The sequence below is a fragment of the Aotus nancymaae genome, unplaced genomic scaffold (assembly GCF_030222135.1).
Source record: "Aotus nancymaae isolate 86718 unplaced genomic scaffold, 86718_ANA_hifiasm-v0.15.2.pri h1tg000040l, whole genome shotgun sequence".
Lineage (NCBI taxonomy): Eukaryota > Metazoa > Chordata > Mammalia > Primates > Aotidae > Aotus > Aotus nancymaae.
This window is the reverse complement of record NW_026988454.1, coordinates 119,368,351-119,388,818: the sequence shown is the minus strand read 5'-3', so window position 1 is coordinate 119,388,818 and position 20,468 is coordinate 119,368,351. Positions and strand designations below refer to the sequence as shown.

General features: G+C 37.4%; 1 protein-coding gene across 5 annotated transcripts in view; it reads left to right on the top strand.

Annotated features, from left to right (window-relative positions):
• UBR2 (ubiquitin protein ligase E3 component n-recognin 2) overlaps positions 1-20,468 on the top strand; it is a 124,817-nt gene that overhangs the window by 64,260 nt on the left and 40,089 nt on the right. For 4 of the 5 annotated variants that reach the window (XM_064361042.1, XM_064361041.1, XM_064361039.1 and 1 more), the window contains exons 14-25: positions 1,221-1,349; positions 3,235-3,418; positions 6,555-6,616; positions 7,910-8,020; positions 8,744-8,809; positions 10,228-10,350; positions 10,487-10,550; positions 11,461-11,585; positions 14,155-14,207; positions 16,320-16,422; positions 18,576-18,624; positions 19,038-19,192. In XM_064361042.1, coding sequence (XP_064217112.1) covers positions 1,221-1,349; positions 3,235-3,418; positions 6,555-6,616; positions 7,910-8,020; positions 8,744-8,809; positions 10,228-10,350; positions 10,487-10,550; positions 11,461-11,585; positions 14,155-14,207; positions 16,320-16,422; positions 18,576-18,624; positions 19,038-19,192 — 1,224 coding nt within the window. Of the gene's footprint in view, positions 1-1,220; positions 1,350-3,234; positions 3,419-6,554; positions 6,617-7,909; positions 8,021-8,743; positions 8,810-10,227; positions 10,351-10,486; positions 10,551-11,460; positions 11,586-14,154; positions 14,208-16,319; positions 16,423-18,575; positions 18,625-19,037; positions 19,193-20,468 lie in introns of those variants that run through there. The other variant, XM_064361043.1, reaches the window with a different exon arrangement.

Sequence of the window (20,468 nt, the reverse complement as noted above, 5' to 3'; positions counted from 1 at the left end):
AGACCTTTTTCCCCTGTTCAATTCTCTTTTTAGGAAACATCCCTATATACAAAACAGAATCTAGAAGTAGAAACCAACAGGTATATTAAACCAGTTATAACTGTAAGAAGATAGGTGACGTCTCTAAAAATCTGAGCAAGTACTGTTATGATTTCTTTAGTAGCCGCCTGGCTTTCTTAAGAAAAGGAATGACCAAAGTTGACTTATTTTTATTTTTATTTATTTAATTTTTTTAATTTTTATTTTATTTTATTTTTGAGGTAGAGTCTTGCTCTATTACCCAGGCTGGAGTGCAGTGGCGTGATCTTATCTTACTGCAACCTCTCTCTGCCTCCCAGGTTCAAGCAATTCTTCTGCCTCAGCTTCCTGAGTAGCTAGGATTATAGGCACATGCCACCATGCCTGGCTAATTTTTATATTGTTGGCAGAGACAAGGTTTTGCCATGTTGGCCAGGCTGGTCTTGAACTCCTGACCTCAAGTGATCCAGCTACCTTGGCCTCCCAAAGTGCTGGGATTACAGGCATGGGCCACCATACCTCGCCTAACTTACCATTTTTAGGGAACATTCTAGTTCCTAGGTTGGGTGGTAGTTCATGGGTGTTTATTATAATACTACTGTGTTTTTCATTTATCTATAAAAACAGTAGCTACTTTGGTCATTTTTGATACTTGAAGTATTCTGTATTCTCTATTATTTAATAAGTTCTGACATAGAATAGTTAGGCTAGTTTCTGAACAGTAATTTTAATTAAAAGCTGTTTATTGTTTTTCCATCTTTCGGGCTCTATGAAAACTTTTAATTGCGTATTAGGAAATATTAAAACTTTAATATATTATAAAATACATTTATAAATTCAATAACATTTTAAAAGCTTGTCACATTTCTTTTACAATTTTTTTCTATAGACAGTAGAGCTAAAAAGGATGTGAAGGATTATTTCAGTCAAATATTGAAGTATTTTATTGCCTAACAGATCTAGAAGATACCTCTGAAATAATGCATTTACTGGAATTTTTTAATTTATATTTTAGAGAATACTATATACACACATAATTTTAAAAGCTATTATTTCTCATAGTACTTGAAGTTTCCTGTTAAAACTTATACCTTCTGTGTTTTTATAATCGATATATATTTCTTCTACATTACTTCTTAGGTTTCCATATTCAAGAACAACTATAATTTTCATTCATATATAATTTTTTCACTTCCTTTAAGGGAATGGATCCAATTACACGTCAAGTAGGACAACATATTGAAATGGAACCAGAATGGGAAGCAGCCTTCACACTGCAAATGAAACTAACACACGTCATTTCGATGATGCAGGACTGGTGTGCTTCAGATGTGAGTCTCTTCTGGGCATGGGGAATAAGAGGAAAATAGAGGAGGGAGGAATAAGCAGAATCCTAAGTAAATTCTGAGCAGATCTGGAGAAAATAGTGATGATGCTTAAGTTCATTAAACAGCATATTTTCCTTCTCCACCTATAAACTCAATAAAATTTTAAAATTCTACAGCCTTAGGAAAAACTTGAAAAATAGAGAAGCAAATAATCCAAATTTTCTCTTCCTAACGTAACTATCTTTGTTGTTTTTTTTTCATAATATCTTCTAGACTTTGAGTATATAAAAACAGTAGTTTATAAATTTATTCAAAAATAAAGTTTTATTATTGGTACATTTGTCCTGTCTTAAAATTATTTTGGCCTTCCTTTGGTGATAAAGTCTAGATGAGAGCCTGTATACTTTAGGAGGTTAGGGAAAGTTTCCGTAAGGTCTGAACAATGTATAAAAGTTAATGGAACAAAGAGTAAATGATATTCCTGACTGAGAAGACAGCTGCATTACAGTCTGTGATGTCAGGGACTAGGATAGTCCTAGGAGCTATAGAAAACCCTGTCCCTACTAAAAATACAAAAAATTAGCTGGGCATGGTGGCGTGTGCCTGTAATCCCAGCTACTCAGGAGGCTGAGGCAGGAGAATTGCCTGAACCCAGGAGGCGGAGGTTGCGGTGAGCCGATATCGCACCATTGCACTCCAGCCTGGGTAACAAGAGCGAAACTCCATCTCAAAAAAAAAAAAAAAAAAAAAAAAATTCTGTGATTGGAGCACAGAGGTAGAGAACAGAGATTTGGGCACAGGAGTGATTTTGCAGGGCCTTGGCCATGGAAAGAAGTCTGAATATAATTTTCTTTTCTTTTCTTTTCTTTTCTTTTCTTTTCTTCTCTTCTCTTCTCTTCTCTTCTCTTCTCTTCTCTTCTCTTTTCTCTTTTCTCTTCTCTTCTCTTCTCTCCTCTCCTCTCCTCTCCTCTCCTCTCCTCTCCTCTCCTCTCCTCTCCTCTCCTCTCCTCTCCTCTCTCTTCTCTGCTCTTCTCTGCTCTTCTCTGCTCTTCTCTTCTCTTTTCTTTTTTGGAAACAGTGCTCACTCTCTTGCCCAGGCTAGAGTACAGTGGTGCAGTCCTGGCTCACTGCAGCCTTGACCTCCCTGGGCTTAAGTCATCCTCCCACCTCAGCCTCCCGAGTAGCTGGGACAACAGGCAAACACCATCACACCTAGCTAATTTTTTTATTTTTTGTAGAGAAAGGGTTTCACCATGTTGCCCAGGCTGGTCTTGAACTCCTGGGCTCAAGCAATCTGCCTCCCTCAGCCTCCCAAAGTCTTGGAATTACAGGCGTGAGCCACCACACTCAGCCTGCATTTTATTCTAATTGAGGTGGGAAGCCTTTAGGGATTACCATCTCTATTAAACTCCCTGCTTAACTCTTGCCCCCTTTATCCATTTTCCATTCAGTGACATGATTCAATTTACATGTTTTTTAAAATTGTTCTGTATGGAGAATGGATGAAGGGGGCAAGAGTCGAAGCAGGGAATTTAATAGAGAGATGCTTGACAATGCCTTGGAGTTACTAGAGATGGAGAAAAGTGGCAAGTTTTGAGAGAAACTTAGAAGATGAAGTTGCCAGCTTGATAATAGATTGAACAATGGGGAATGGAGGAAAGGAGGGTATTGGAATAACTTCTAGATTTCCACAGCTATATGGGTAAATGTATCATTCACTGAGACAGGGGACATTGGAAGAGGGACCAAGTTTGGGAGGGAAGACTGAGTTTGGTTTTGCCCATATTGTTATTTGAGGTACTTACTCATCATTGAATTTGAGGTGCTTATTCAATGTTGTAGAAACTCAACCTTTTGAGTAACTTACAGAAAAACCCCTCTTTTTTAGGAAAAAGTGTTAATTGAAGCTTACAAGAAATGTCTTGCTGTACTGATGCAGTGTCATGGTGGTTATACTGATGGCGAACAGCCAATCATGCTAAGCATTTGTGGACATTCAGTGGAAACTATCAGATACTGTGTTTCCCAAGAGAAAGTTAGCATTCACCTCCCAGTTTCTCGCTTACTTGCAGGTAAAGCATTTCCCCTAAAATAAAACCTTAAAATTGTCTTTTAGATTGTTGTTTGTGGTTAATATCTGTGAATACTTACTTTCTGTCTGTCAGACATTATTCTGTGATTTTTACATCATTGACTTGTCCAGTCATCATATAGTCCTGTGAAGTAGGTATTATTATTAAGCTTGCTTCACAGATGGGAAGACAGAGGCATAGAGGGTGACTTGGCTCTAGTAAGTCACACAACAAGAAAGCATAAGTTGGCATTATAAGGAAGTTTGGACCCAGAGGCCATGTTTATAGCCATTATGCCATAGTGCTTCTTTAGACTTAACTACAGATACCACATGTTTTATCATTTAACTGAATCTAGCTTGAAAGTCTGCGTTGTTGGCAAGTACTAGAGCCAATAAATAAATAATAAATAAAAGTCTGTGTTGTTACCATCAAATTAATCTGTCACTTAAGCAATTGCTAATAACTTAAAGTCACCCTAGGTTTTCTATTCTCCGTTTTTTCTCTAAGCTTTTTTTTTTTTTTTTTTTTTGAGATAGAGTCTCACTCTGTCACCAGGCACCAGGCTGGAGTGCAGTGGCGCAATCTCGGCTCACTGCAACCTCCGCCTCCCGGGTTCAAGCAATTCTCCTGCCTCAGCCTCCTGAGTAGCTGGAACTACAGGCACACGCCACCACGCTCAGCTAATTTTTTGTATTTTTTAGTAAAGAGGGGGTTTCACCATGTCAGCCTGGATGGTCTTGATCTCTTGACCTCATGATCCACCCACCTTGGCTTCCCAAAGTGCTAGGATTACAGGCGTGAGCCACTGTGCCCAGCCGCTATTTCATATATTTATTGATAGTCTCTTACGCAACAGGTCAAGAACAAGGCCATAATGGGGTGGTAATTCTTTTAATTTCAAGTAGTTGATTTATAAGCCACTTGTAATTAATTAGTAGAATATCTGAAGCTGTCATCTTACAGTGGCCAAAGACTTTGAATATACCCTTGATCCATCTCTGCAGACTAATTTCAGTACAGCTTTTGTATTTCTTGATTCTAGGTATTCTTGTCTTGCTCACACCCTGGTGTTTTCTTTAGTTCCATATTAATTCAGAGAATAGAAATTCTGAAGGTAGATATTTTTACTCATTGTAAAATATGTAGTTCATGTTAAGTTTGTGGCTCAGTAGCTTAATGTGATAGAGGGTATGTTTTTTTATTTGTTTTGTCTTTTTCTGGAATACATTGTAGAGAATTTGTTTCATTTATTCCTTAAATGTTTGACAGAACTCACCAGTGAAGTCATCTCATCTGATGCTTTACTTTTTGGAGGGTTGTTAATTATTGACTGCATTTCTTTAGTAGATAGAGGCCTGTTTAGGTTATCTACTTCTCCTTGTGTGAGTTTTGATAGTTTGTATCTTTCAAGGAATTGGTCCATTTCATCCAAGTTAACAAATTTGTGAGGGTAGAGTTGTTAATAATATTCCTTCATTTTCCTTTTAATGTACATGGGGTCAGTAGTAATGATTCCTCTTTCATTCTGAAGGCATCTTTTTCCATTGCTCTGATACCCATCTCATCCCACTGATAGACCCTTGCCACTGGTATATTATTGAAGTCACAGTCATTTAAGATAATTACTTACTCTGAGGCTTATAAAGTTGTTATTCTTAGACATCTGAATATTAAAATGGTACAATAGACCATTACCTAGAATGAAATCATGATTATAAAAAGAAATCTCTGTTATTTCTATAACTTGTTCAGGCCCAGTTTTTTTGGTAAGTATTTTGAGCAAGTGAACTGTCAATCCTCAACACAGGCAATTTATACCATGGTGTTTTGGAAAAGTATTGGATAGAAGGCAAGAAAGCGAGGCATGCATGGGGAAGTAGCACACAGGCATGGCTGCACATGCCCTACACATTCCCTTAAAAAAGGCGGGGGGCAGGCAAGAAAATGAGTAGTGAGTCCTGTCTCCAAATGAGCCACTGATCTCTTCTGCCTTTAAAAATCTAATTTTATGAGAGGAAGCTGATGCTGATAGTTATCTACAGTGAAAAAAGTCAATACTCTAAAAATGTACTAATTTCTGCCAAGGTTTTTACTTCCCTCAAAGCTGTTGTGTGAATATTTTTGAGTATTCATCTCATTGTATTTGATAAACCTTTGCCTAAGTGCTTATAATCTAATTGGAAAGCTTAGTAAACCTACCCGAAACAGTTCATGGACAGTTGGAAGCAAGTGCTAATGGAGCTTGAGCAGTAAATGTTGAGAATAAGCTATTAGAATGGCATTAGTTATACAAGTTTCCCTAGATGAAGAAAGCCTCAAACCAGGCTTGAGCAAGTAGCCAGTATCTACTGATAAGAATTTAAAGGGTGTCCTCTGTTTAAGTAATAGCACAGACAGAACACATTCAGAATGAACTGAAGGCTGGGTACAGTAGCTCATGCCTGTAATCCCAGCACTTTGGGAGGCCGAGGCCAGCAGATCACCTGAGGTCAGGAGTTCGAAACCAGCCTGGCCGACATGGCAAAACCCCATCTCTGCTAAAAATACAAAAATTAGCTGGGCATGGTGGAGTGCGCCTGTAGTCCCAGCTACTCTACTTGGGAGGCTAAGGCAGGAGAATCGCTTGAACACGGGAGACAGAGGTTGCAGTCAACCAAGATCCCTTGAGGTGAGAAACTAAAGAGGCTTTGATCCTGAACCAGAAGTTCTGGGGAACTTAATTCAAAGGTCAGTATCAGTGCAGACTGTGAATTCCAGGGCCAGTTTCTCTGTTCAGTGGCCAGAAGGATCTCTCACTACTATGCTTTAAATGGGAACAAACTCCATGGCCCAGTGAAATATAACTCTTAAAGTTGGTATAACATGTATATGAATAGTTTTGATAGCTTTTAAAATGTCCTCAGTGTATATTAGTACATACAACTAAGACTAGTTCTAAGTGTGCCTTTGATAAGAGATTCATGAGAAGCATTAAAGAGCTTCTTTTATTAATATAGTTCACTTTATATCTTAATTGGTAATATGATAGGTTCCCAAAGAGAAAAGAAGTTAAAGTTGAATGAATATGTAGGGTGTTTTTCCTAAATGATTTTTACTCATAGAAATACTGTTTTTTGTTTGTTCTTTCATGCAGGTTTACATGTATTATTAAGCAAAAGTGAAGTGGCATATAAATTCCCAGAGCTCCTACCTCTAGTAAGTGGTACTAACATTTAAAAGTGAATACCTATTTATTATGTTCCTTGTATTTGAAATCACTTTGAAACATATTTTTAGTTTGAGTTCTCCAGAAAACAGAACCAGTAAGATACGTACATGCGTACATGTAAATAGAGAGACAGAGAGAGAGAGAGATTCGTTTTAAGAATTGGCTCATGAAATTAATGGGGAATGAAATCTGGCAAGTCTGAAATCTGCAGGGGAGCGGACTGGCAGACTGGAGAGACCCAGGGAAGAGTTGATGTTGCAGTCTAGAGTGCAGTGGCTGTCATAAAGGCATAATTCTTTCTTCTGTGGGGGATATCAGTTGTTTCTGAAGGCCTTCAACTGAATTGATGAAGCCCACTCATGTTTGGAGAGTAACCTGCTTTATGCAGAGTCTATGTTTTTGTTTGTTTGTTTATTTGTTTTTTTAGACAGTTTCACTCTGTCACTCAGGCTGGAATGCAGTGGTGCAATCTCAGCTCACTGCAACCTCCGCCTCCTCGTTCAAGGGATTCTCCTGCCTCAGCCTCCTGAGAAGTTGGGAATATAGGCATCTGCCACTATGCCCAGTGTTTTTATTTTTAGTAGAGGTTTTTGTATTTTTAGTAGAGACAGGATTTTACCATGTTGTCCAGGCTGGTCTCAAACTCCTAATCTCAGGTGATCCATCTGCCTCAGCCTCCCAAAGTGCTGGGATTTTAGGTGTGAGCCACCATGCTCAGCCAGTCTATGATTTGAATGTCAATCATGTGTAAAAATACCTTCATAGCAACATTAGATTGGTGTTGACCATAAATGGGATACTGTAGCCTTGCTAAGTTGATACATAAAACTAACCACCACACAAACATATCTTAAAATAATTAAAATAAATAAGGCTGAGTGTGGTGGCTCACACTTATAATCCCAGTACTTTGGGATGCCGAGACAGGTGGATCACCTGAGATAAGGAGTTCAAGACCAACCTGGCCAACATGACAAGACCCCCATCTCTACTAAAAATACAAAAATTAGCCAGGCATGGTGGCCCATGCCTATAATCCCAGCTACTCAGGAGGCTGAGGGAGGAGAATCGCTTGAACCTGGGAGGCCAAGATTGCACCACTACATTCCAGCCTGGGTGACAGAGTGAGACTCTGTCTCAAAAAAATAATAATAATAATTAAAATAATTTGTATTGTGTTTTATAAAAGCTTTTATCCCTATCAACCAAACTTCTTTATAGCATTGATTGTGTGTGTGTGGTTTTTTTGTTTTCTGTTTTTTTATTTTTTGTATATATAGAGTGAACTTAGCCCACCCATGTTGATAGAACACCCTCTTAGATGTCTCGTTTTATGTGCCCAAGTACATGCCGGAATGTGGAGAAGAAATGGGTTCTCTCTAGTAAACCAGGTAAGTGTTTTCTAATTCCATGAAGAGTTTTCATTCCATTTTTGGCTTCTGTGAATGTTGTAATTTTCAGTGGACTTAGTAAAAGCTGAGTATCTATATTGTTTGAAAGGATAAATGTAATGATAAAAAATGCTTAGAACTTTTATTCATAATTTGTCAAATAATATCAAAAGTAGAAATGAACAACAGTGGTCATGATTTTTACTTGAAATAATTTTTTTAGAACAAAGTTGGGTATTAAAAAAATAATAAAAATCCAGATTTTATCTATTTAAATTAAATTGAATTAAAAGATAAAAGTCCTTTTTAGTATAGCTGTAAAATTGAGGTTTACTTTTTAGACCTCACAGTAGGCTTGGAATGAATTTTTTTTTTTTACGAGATCAGACAAGATCTGGCACATTTGGAGTGATATGGCCGTAGACAGATTTTTTTTTCCCTCCTGTTTTTTGGTAGCTCCTAACCTTCCTGAGACAACAACCTTTTACTTTATTTGGAGACCCAGCAAGTTAGTTGCAAAATATGAACCAGAGCATGATCACTGTAATGTGAAAATCTGTAATTAATTAATCTATACTAAGATAATGTTCATTGTTAGAGAAACCACATCACACACGTGCACACATTCTTACTTGTACAAACTTGTGCTTGTGGGGAAAGATTGGGAGAGAGAGCCTTAACCAACAAAAACTGTTTACCCAATATAATTACTTATTTTTTTAGATTTATTACTACCATAATGTGAAATGCAGACGTGAGATGTTTGACAAGGATATAGTAATGCTTCAGGTAATGAATTAAAAGCATTGAACTTAAAGGTTGTGGGGAGTCTTTTGTTTCTTGTTATTATTTCCATAGAATCCAGTCAGTTGTGATCACTCCCAAATCTAGAACTCCAGCCTATCCCTGTCTCCCAAGCTCCAAATTCATATGGCTAACAGCCTTTAGATATTTCCATCTATATTTCCTAGACATACTTCAGATTAAACGTGTTCAGAATAACTCCTCATATTTCCTCCATACCTTCTTCCTGTCTTCAGTTCCCTACCTCGGTGAATTGTTCCACAGTCCACCTAGTTGCTAAAGTCATATACGTTTGTTGTCCTCTGGTTCTTTAACTAATTTTAAACTTCTTACTTTAAACCCCTTAAACTAATTTTCAAGGACTTCGATACTTAACTACATTGAAGTTCCCAGCACTTGCCATATTCTCATAAATCTTAAACTCTGCATATTTATTTCTTTTGATCCCTAAGTTATCCACCCCTTCCTTTTCCATTTACCTAGCTAACTTATTTTCCTGCTTGTCTTTGTGTTTACTTTAGCATCACTTCCTCTGAGAATCCTTCCCTGACACACTAAATCTTGGCTACATGTCCCTTTTGTGAGCCCCCTAGCATGGTATTTAGCCCTGACGAGCACTCGCAACCCTGGATTGTGATGACTATTTACTCTTCAGCATCCTACCTGCACCCCACCAAACCATAGCAGTATATCTTTTTTCTTTTTCTGTCCTTTTTGCCTTGCATAGTGCTTGTCACATAGTAGTAGTTCTCTGCTACTACTGAATGGATTTAGTCATTACAGAAAAATAAAGTCAAGAAATGTATATTTCAAAAACTTACTAGTTCGAAACAAATTAAAATCTCGATTGATTTATAATTTATACAAATGGAATTAAAAGAGAACTGAAACTAATATTTCAAAAATGTCACTTCAGTTAGTGTAATGCTTACCAGAAAAAAATAGGTTGAGAGATTCTGATAATAGTTTAATATGATCTATATTTTTTAAATTCTAGAAGGTTAATTAACATACCACATTTCCCTGAGTCCAGACAGTGATCAGAGAACCCCAGAATAAAATTTTGGAACTGAATTCACAGGAATACAATTATTTCAAGGCACTAGAAGGAAAAAGAACTCATAGTCCATGTTACTCTGCTGTGTGGGCTTAGGTTTGGGGCTTTTTTGTTTGTTTGTTTGTGTTTTGTTTTTCCAATTTAGATTCCTTTCCACACTTGTCAGCTACCACAAGTAGGGATTGAGGCTAATGGGTTTTTATCTTTTGTTGGGATTGATGAACCTTTAGGATTGGTAAACTGCTTTCTCTCGCGCAAGCCAAACTATCTCTCACTAATGTTTAGTGGCCCCTTTGACCTTCCTCTTTTCCTTTATCTCAAACATTTGAAAAAAAAAAAAAAAAAGACAGGTGTCTCCATGATGGATCCAAATCATTTCCTGATGATCATGCTCAGCCGCTTTGAACTTTATCAGATTTTCAGTACTCCAGACTACGGAAAAAGATTTAGTTCTGAGATTACCCATAAGGTAAGACCATGTTTTATGAAACTACAACACATTGCTAATGAAGCATCTTTTCTTCTTTTTGAATATGTTAATCCTCTGAGATTATACGATATGCCTATTCTTATCTCTGAACTTTATCTTCCCTCACTTATTACAGGATGTTGTTCAGCAGAACAATACTCTAATAGAAGAAATGCTGTACCTCATTATAATGCTTGTTGGTAAGTTTAAATTGTTGGAAGCATTTATTACATTGAAGTTTGTAGTAGCACATAGTTTGGAATTTCTGACCTGTGTTTCCTGTGTTTTGAGAGGATACTCAGGGGAAGCGAATTGGAATATTCCTCTTTTTCTCCCCTCTGGTTACTGTAACATTGAGAGTAACAGCACTGTGGTGTTTTGGAAGAAGGAGAAAATACAACTACTGAAGCAGAATAAACTGGAAGACTCTGTTTTGCAGGGTGGTGGTGGGGTGGGGACAGGAGAATTTAGCAAGCAGAGAATAGGTTATTTAAGATCTATTTACTCTTACTTTATATCTTAACTATGTTTTTTTCCATGGGTTTGTGGTACAAAAGTATCTTCTTCTTGACTTCAGATACAATAATTCCAAGCTAATGGAGACCTATGGCTAATAGATGTGAATTTCTTTCCTTATTATCTATATTTTCTGCCTTTACTACTGTTTTAGACCCCCTATAGTCCATAGAGCAGAGAATCCTGGCTACTGTCAGGAGATGATACCAATGAAGAAGGTCTCTAAAGTTGATATTTTATTTGCCACTAGATAGAAGGGGAAAGGAAGGCTCTCCCTTCTTGCTCCCCCAAAGAGAATAGGGTAACTGCAGTCTCCTTGACTACATTTAATCCCTTCCCACACTTCTGATCCCATTCTTTTGAAACCGCAGGAGAGCTCTCTCCACTACCTAAAGCCTGCACTCACGTGTTGGGTATAAGACGCAGAAGTAGGGAGCTGCTCTCTCCCTGGCTTGTTGACAGAACAGTCCTTGCTTTCTCATTGCTCAGAGAGACGTAGAGAAATATAACATGCTGCATGAATTATAAGTATATATCACAAGAGTATTGTGATTATGTTAAATGTGTGTATATATACTTTCTCATTTTTGACAGGAGAGAGATTTAGTCCTGGAGTTGGACAGGTAAACGCTACAGATGAAATCAAGCGAGAGATTATCCATCAGTTGAGTATCAAGCCTATGGCTCATAGTGAGTTGGTAAAGTCTTTACCAGAAGATGTAAGTACCTACATTTCTAAAAAGAAAATTGTAGAAACTTTTCCCTGCCTATCAGTCTAGTATGTATAGATTTATTTCTATATGCCTTTCTTACAATTGTAAAATCTATCATTATGGGATGTGTATAATTCCAGTCACTCTTATTATAAATAATTAGAAAAAGAGAATAGGAGTAGAAAACAGAATAGGAATAGAATCTGTTCCAATAAAGCCTTGAAGAACATAAGGGCACTAAAAAAAGGTAAGCTCACACCTTAGAACTAATGTCTGTACCCCACAGAAAGAGGTCATTATAGGGTCTTTAGTGCAAAATTGCCATGGGTATGGATAATGCTTTATAACCTAGTATACTGAAGAAGGGAGTCAGAAGTACCTACTCACATATGTCGAGTAGAATAAATAATGTTTTCCACGGCTTTTTCTTTCTTGGCCTCCAGAGACTCACTGCAACCTCCCGCTCCCGGGTTCAAGCTATTCTCCTGCCTCAGCCTCCTAAGTAGTTGGGATTACAGGCATCTGCAACCATGCCCAGCTAATTTTTACATTTTTAGTACAGACGGGGTTTCACCGTGTTGGCCAGGCTAGTCTCAAACTCCTGACCTCAGGTGATCCACCCGCCTCAGCCTCCCAAAGTGCTGGGATTACAGGCATGAACTACCACGCCCAGCTGAGACTCTTAATGAGGAGCCCTTGTTTTATTTTAGTGAATGTAAAATAATAGAGACAAGGACATTCATAGGTTAAATTGCAACTGTTTTTCCTTCCAGGGGTCATAAATTTCTCACCAACATATTTTTCAGCCATGGGACTTTTCAGAAATTCAACCCCTGTAATTGGAAAGGGACTTTATTTTCATTGAGGCTTTTCAAAATGTTTACCTTAATTTGAAACATAGATTGAAACTTTCAACCTTAATTAACACTTATTTTTCTGGGATTTCAACCTGTCTTATCTTCGTTGCATAGTAATACTTTTAAACTTTGTATTATAAATATTTTAAACATCTATAGAGATAAAAAATGTATAACAAACCCATCACCACCTTCAATGGATGGCCAGTCTTGTTTCATCTATACCCCAACCACTGACCTCTGTGCCCTACTGTATTATTTCCTAGAGAATACTATATTTACCATTTCATCTATAAATAGGACTATATGTATCTAAAACACTGATTCTCAACTGGGGACAGTTTTGTCCCCCAGGGGACATCTGGGAATGTCACTACTCAGGCCAGGGTGTGGGATACTAATGTTATCTAGTCGGTAGAGGCCAGGGATATTGCTAAACATCCTGCAATACCAAGGACAACCCCCCACAACAAAAAATTATCTCATCTGAATGTCAATAGTGCTGAGGTTGAAAAACTCTGATGTAAAAAATGAGGACTCTAAAAAAAAACCTATCTTTATATTATCACACTTTTATAACAGCAATAATTTATATATATATAACAGAAACATTTATCTATATATCTGTATTTTATATCTATAAGATATTTTGTGTATAATATATACTTTATATAGACATATATTTTATGTAGATGTATATAATATATATCTATATAAATATATGTATTATATATATTTGTTGTTGTTGTTGAGACAGAGTCTGGCTCTGTCGCCCAGGCTGGAGTGCAATGGCACATTCTTGGCTCACTGCAACCTCCGCCTCCCGGGTTCAAGCAATTCTCATGCCTCAGCCTCTCAAGTAGCTGGGATTACAGGCACACACCACCATGCCCAGCTAATTTTTGTATTTTTAGTAGAGACAGGCTGTCGCCATGTTGTCCAGTCTGGTCTCGAACCCCTGGTCTCAAGTGATCCACGCACCTCAGCCTCCCAAAGTGCTGGGATTACAGGCATGAGCCACCATGCCTCGCCAAATAATGAATAATTTCTTAATGTCACTAAATATCTAGTCAAGATAAAAATTACTTGTACTTCTTTAATGCAGGAAATGAATCCCAAGTTGTTCAGTTAGGAATCAGTTATAATTTAGCCTAAACTTTAAGGAACAATTAAATTTCAAAAAGCATTTTTTAAGTGGTTTAAACCTTATATAAAGTGATTGTAACTGTATTTCCCAAACATTTTAAAGAATTATTTATTCACAGAATTCCTATTAATATCTTGTCATGAATGAGATGTGTTTTGGGAAGTGCTGTTGTACTGAAAATATAGACAAGAAATTAGTGCAACTATTTTGTAAAATACCAAAAGTATTTTACATAAATTTTTTAAATGTTTTATATACTTTATTTTTCATTTAATTCCTTTTAGAAAGCTCTTACCTTGATTCCACATGGTAGTGACTTTTCAAAAATCATAAGGTTTTATCTATTTTATGTATTTAAAAATAATATATCAATTTAAATGAACGTCAGCTTACCAAGTAAGTGTGTCTAGTTTTGTATTAATCATTATATTTGCTATGGAATCCTCATCTGTAAAAATGGAGATAAGGTGTATCTACCTCAGGTTATTATGAGGGTCAGTGGGATAAAACACAATGCTGAGTGCTAGCAGTTATTATTAACATGAAACACACTTGTGTCCTGTACCTTTAGGAGAACAAGGAGACTGGCATGGAGAATGTAATCGAAGCAGTTGCCCATTTCAAGTGAGTTTACTTCCTATTATTTCACATTCTTTTTTTATTTTTCCAGTACATTCATTTTTCTTAGAGTGTTTTCTTTGATGGAACTGAGAATGAAGTTGCATCTTTCAGAGAGTGACAGGCATTTTCAAATTATAGCTGTAAATGAGATTTCTCACTGACATTTCACTTTTCTGATCTCGCCCTATACTCAGCAACATAAAGTAACATTGTGTGAGGGTTTTTATCACATTCAGAATAGGTGTTCATAGCTGATGGTTTCAAATAGTAAAAATTAACCTCAGCAGTGATCTAAATAAATGCATTGTAATTTCTTAAAACTGCTTTCTTTTATTTCCTTTTGAATGTGCCGCCTAAATTGTGGGAAAACATTCCTAAACAGTCTTTCCCAATCAGTAAACTGGTTTATACCCTTAAAGTTGTTGAGGCAGTTTCTTAAGCCTGTTTTTTCCTTGCTTCCTATCCCAATGACAATGTCTTCATGTTTTTTATTCCACTATAAACTTTTGCAGGTAGACAGTGTCTTTATTTTTTGTTGGTTATAAACACAATACTTGCTTTCAGAAAAAATATTACCTGTAATCCAACCACTCAAATGATTTCTATTATTTTTAGATGTATATCTTTCTACATTTTTTTCTATACTTGGAACACATATTTATAACAAAAAATTGGTTCATTTTATATTTACTATTCTATAATCTTTTTTAAAATTAAACTTTAATGGGATGTTTCCATATGTTTGTGTCTTTGGGGGGTTTTTTGTTTTTCTGGGGTTTTTTGACATAATATATTTTGTCAGTACATATAGGCATACTTCATCCTTTTTCACTTGAGTCTTACTTTGTCACCCAGGCTGGAGTGCAGTGGAATGATCTTGGCTCACTGCAACCTCCACCTCCTGGATTCAAGCAATTCTCTTGTCTCAGCCTCCCAAGTAGCTGGAACTGCAGGCGCCCACCACCACACCTGGCTAATTTTTTTATTTTTAGTATAGATGAGGTTTTACCATGTTGGCCAGACTGGTCTCGAACTCCTTGACCTCAAGTGATCCAGCCCACGTCAGCCTCCTAAAGTGCCAGTATTATAGGCGTGAGCTTTTTCACTTTTTTGTAGTCATGTACTGTAATGTATCTAACTTCTTCCCTATTAGTGTACATAATTTCCAGATTTTTCTTATAAACAAATATTAAACATCCTTGTACCTATAGCATTAACAAGTGTATCTGTGACTGTGAAAGTGTTTTTTGAGGATTAGACAGATCAAAATGAAAGTTTGTATAACATTTTGATACATACCTCCTAATTGCATTCCCAAAAAAGTCAGCAATTTACACTCTGACTAGCAGTGTATGAAGAGTGCCCTGCAACTTTGTCAACACGTTAATATGAGCAGTCGTTTAATTTCTACACATTAGATGGGTGAAAACAGTACCGTATTTTAATTTGCATTACTCTAACAGTGAAGTTGAGCATCTATTTATGTGCTAATTGGCCGTTTATGTTTTTTCATACTTTAATCCATTTTTCTTTATGGTTGTTTGTCCCTATCTTATTGTTTCATAAGTATTTTTAAATACTAGAAATATCAATTCTTATTTAACACATCACAAGTACTTTTTTCCAGACTGTCCCTTGTTTTTAACTTGGTGTCATTTCTGTTTTTAAAACTGTCTCATTTGGCTTCTAGGTTTTATAAGTTGCTTAGGAAAATTCTCTAAACCCCAATTGTGTACCTGCTTTTTTCCACTTAATAAAACTTAACATAGATGTCTTTACATGTGAAAATAGAGAAATTATCATCACTGTTAATGGTGTTCAATTGTTTAGAGATGTTGTAACTTATTTCCTGTTGTTCAACTTTTTAATTGTTGCCACTGCAGTGCCCATCAGGTTCACTTGTCCAGTTAGGATAAATTCAAAGTGGGTGTGCTAAATAAAATGGATGCATATAGAATTTGGATTTAGATTGCCAGATCAACCCACTGAAAATAGTTGTAACTTAACACCCACCAGCAGTATATGAGAGCTCTACTTTCTTGTTCTAATATCCAAGACTCTCATAAATTAGTGCATGGCTTTAGTAATAATATTCTAAGGTACTTTCTTTCATAGGAAACCTGGATTAACAGGACGAGGCATGTATGAACTGAAACCAGAATGTGCCAAAGAGTTCAACTTGTATTTCTATCACTTTTCAAGGGCAGAACAGTCCAAGGTAATTGGGAAAATTAAAAATGTAGCAGGGAAGGGTTGAATTGTTTTTAAGAGATGGGATTTCACCATGTTGCCCAGGCGAGAGTTTAGTGACTGTTCACAGTGCCATTATAGAGCATTGCGACCTCAAACTCCTGGGCTCAAGCAATCCTCCATGTCAGCCTCTTGAGTAGATGGGATTACAGGCATACACCATTGTATCTGGCTTGGATTTTTTTTTCCTAAACAACTTTTTACTGCTTTTACAGATTGAAAAAGGATATATTTTCACTGTAGGAAATTTGGAAAATATAAAATATAAAGAAGAAAGTAGAAATTACTTAAAACACCATCACCTAACATTTTGGAGTTTCCCCCTAGCATTTTGTGCATACATATATAAAATCTGTATAATACATACCTATATATATGGGTGTCATTTTTGACAACAAATTTTCAACCTGCATTATAATCAGTTAATCCATTTTATGCACATTTCAGAATTGGTGCTATTTAGCATGCTTTTTCATAGAGATACATGCAGTTTTTCTAATCATTCCTAGGTAATTAAATTTTGCCTTTTTAGCAGGGCATGATGACTCATGCCTGTAATCTCAGCACTTTGGGAGACTGAGGCGGGCAGATCGCTTGAGCTCAGGAGTTTGAGATGAGCCTGGGCAACCTGGTGAAACCCCACATCTACTAAAAATACAAATATTAGCCAGGTGTCGTGTCGTGCAACTGTCGTCTAGCTACTCAGGAGGCTGAGATAGGAGGATCACTTGAGCCCAGGAGGTTAAGGCTGCAGTGAGCTGTGATTGCACTCCAGCTTGGGCGATGAGTGTAAGACCCTATCTCAAAAAAAAAAAATTGCCTTTTAGCAGTCTTCTCTTAAAATGCTTTTTGAATAAACAGCATTAAAGCTTAAAGTTTTTATTTAGTTTTTGATGAAGTCATAGAGTTCAAACCTAAATAAGTTTTCTTGGTTTTGGGTTGTACGTGTTTCCCTTCCAATTTAAAGTAATAGATAACTCAATTTAGAGATTCTTTTAGTTGAAAAAAATTTAGCCTTGATGTGTCTATTTAGGGGAGGACTAGAACATTAAGGATAAATTTTTTTTTTCTTTTTTGTGAGACAGGGTCTCACTCTATTACCCAAGCTAGAGTGCAGACATGATCTCTGCTCACTGCAGCCTCTGCCTCCCAGGTTCAAGCAATTATACTGCCTCGTCCTCCCAAGTAACTGGGATTATAGGTGTGTGCCACCACACTGAGCTAATTTTTGTATTTTTAGTAGAAGTGGGGTTTCTCCATGTTGGCCAGGCTGGTCTTAAACTCCTGACCTCAGGTAATCCACCCATCTCGGCCTCCCAAAGTGCTGGAATTACAGGTGTGAGCCACTGCACCTGGCTTCTGTTGTATTCTTTTCTGATTTTAGATTTTCATCCTTGACCAGACATGGTGGCTCACACCTATAATCTCAGCACCCTGGGAGGCTGAGACAGGTGGATCACCTGAGGTCAAGAGTTCAAGACCAGCCTGGCCAACATGGCGAAACCCCACCTCTACTGAAAATACAAAAATTAGTTGGGCGTGGTGGGTGGGTGCCTGTAAATCCCAGCTTCTTGGGAGGCTGAGGCAGGGAAAATTGCTTTAACCTGGAGCTGGAGGTTACAGTGAGCTGAGATCACTGCACTCCAGCCTGGGTGACAGAGCGAGACACCATCTCAAAAAAAAAAAAAAGGCCAGGCGCAGTGACTCACACCTGTAATCCCAACATTTTGGGAGGCCAAGGCAGATCACGAGGTCAGGAGTTCAAAATCAGCCTGGCCAACATAGTGAAAACCCCATCTCTACTGAAAATACAAAAATTAGCCAGGCATGGTGGTGGGTGCCTTATAGTCCAGCTACTTGGGAGGCTGAGGCAGGAGAATCGCTTGAACCCAGGAGTCAGAGGCTGCAGTGAGCTGAGATTGCACCACTGCACTCCAGCCTGGGCAACACAGCAAGACTCTGTCTCAAAAAAAAAAAAAGAAAATATTTTATTAAAGATTGGCCAAAAAAGATTAAAAAAAAAAAAAAAGAAAATAATACAACAAAGATGAACTTATATCACTAGTTTTAGATATGTTTTGTATTACTAATTCCCAGTCCAAATAACTTTATTTTTATTAGGCAGAAGAAGCTCAACGGAAATTGAAAAGACAAAATAGAGAAGATACAGGTATTTTTAATCTTTCCAAAAATTTCCTGCCCATCTTTTTTACTGGTTAAACATTGTTTTCCATGAACTATGATGATTGTCCTTGGTGAAATGAAAGATTTGAATGTAAGCCTTCCTAGTGAACAACCTCCTATTCAAAGGAATAATAAATATGTTAACATAGAAATAGTGTGTACTAAGTCTCCTCTGGGTTGATTTTATCTCAGATCTTAAGAACTTCCTAGGGAAAAAGACTTTTGTACTGCTGCTACTTATGTGGCTCTTTTTATGCATTTGACCTTGAGAAGGTAAAATAATAGCTTTAAGGTATATGTTAATGAATATTCTTTAGTTAAAACTATCAGAAGTAACAAAGGGATGGTTTTTAAAGCATGTTCTATAAAAGAAACCAATAATAACAACTGTATTTTCAGCTCTTCCGCCTCCAGTTTTGCCTCCATTCTGCCCTCTGTTTGCAAGCCTGGTTAACATTTTGCAGTCAGATGTCATGTTGTGCATCATGGGAACAATTCTGCAATGGGCTGTGGAACATAATGGATATGCCTGGTCAGAGTCCATGCTGCAAAGGGTAGGTTTGAAGACATTTGTTATTTTTATTTTAGTATTTTATAGTACAAGCAAAATATTCTTGTCTGTATCTGTACACAGGAAAACTAGGCCAAAATGTATTGTGTTTTCCTAACTTGAATATATTGTTACAGCTTTTGTGTCTGACAGTGAAAACAAGTGCCAGACAGATTTTTTTATACCACATGGTTGTTATTACCTCGGTCCCATTGGGCAATCTTTCTCTTCTTGCTTGGTCCTGGTCTGCATATATGTAGTACTCTGATATTGATATAATGTGTAATCTTTTATATATGTTTCTAATCTAATTGTTTTCCAAAACAAAAAAATTTTTTGAATCATCCATATTCTTATTTTGTAGTTGAAGAAACTGACAGAGACATGGTTCTATAGCTAGTTAAGTGGCAAGTCTGGAACCTTGTTTGTGTTGTTTTTGTTGTTGTTTGTGGTTTTTTGAGACAAGATCTGGCTCGGTCACCCAGGAAGCTGGAGTGCAGCAGTGCAATCTTGGCTAACTGCAACCTCTGCCTGGCTCATTGCAACCTCTGCCTCCTGGGTTCAAGTGATCCCTCCACCTCAGTATCCCAAGTAGCTGGGATTACAGGCATGCATCACAACACCTGGCTGATTTTTGTATTTTTGGTAGAGACAAGATTTTGCCATGTTGCCCAGGCTGGTCTCGAACTCCTGGACTCAAGTAGTCTTCCCACCTCAGCTTCCCAAAGTATTGGGATTCCATGCATGAGCCAAGTTTCAGTGATGTTCAGTTAACTTCCCATATTACTCAACTACTAAGTGATATAATAATTATTCATTAAACAGAATACGCTATGCCTTATTCCATGCTAAGCACTTTTTTTTTTTTTTCCTGTTTGTCACCCAGGCTGGAGTGCGATGGTGTGATCTTGGTTCACTGTGACCTCTGCCTCCCAGATTAAAGCAATTCTCCTGCCTCAGCCTCCCGAGTAGCTAGGATTACCAGTGCCCACCAACATGCCCAGCTGATTTATTGTATTTTTAGTAAAGACAGGGTTTCACCGTGTTGGCCAGGCTAGTCTTGAACTTCTGACATCAGGTGATCCACTCGCCTTAGCCTCCCAACGTGCTGGGATTACAGGCATGAGCAACTGTGCCTGGCCATGTTAAGCACTTTGTATACAGTGTTTGTAATCCTCAGAACTATAGAAGGAAGCTGTTTTTTCCAGTGTTAAAGATGATGACATCAGCTCAGAGGCCTTCCCCGAGGGAATATATTAATAGCTTGAAAGCAGTAAAAC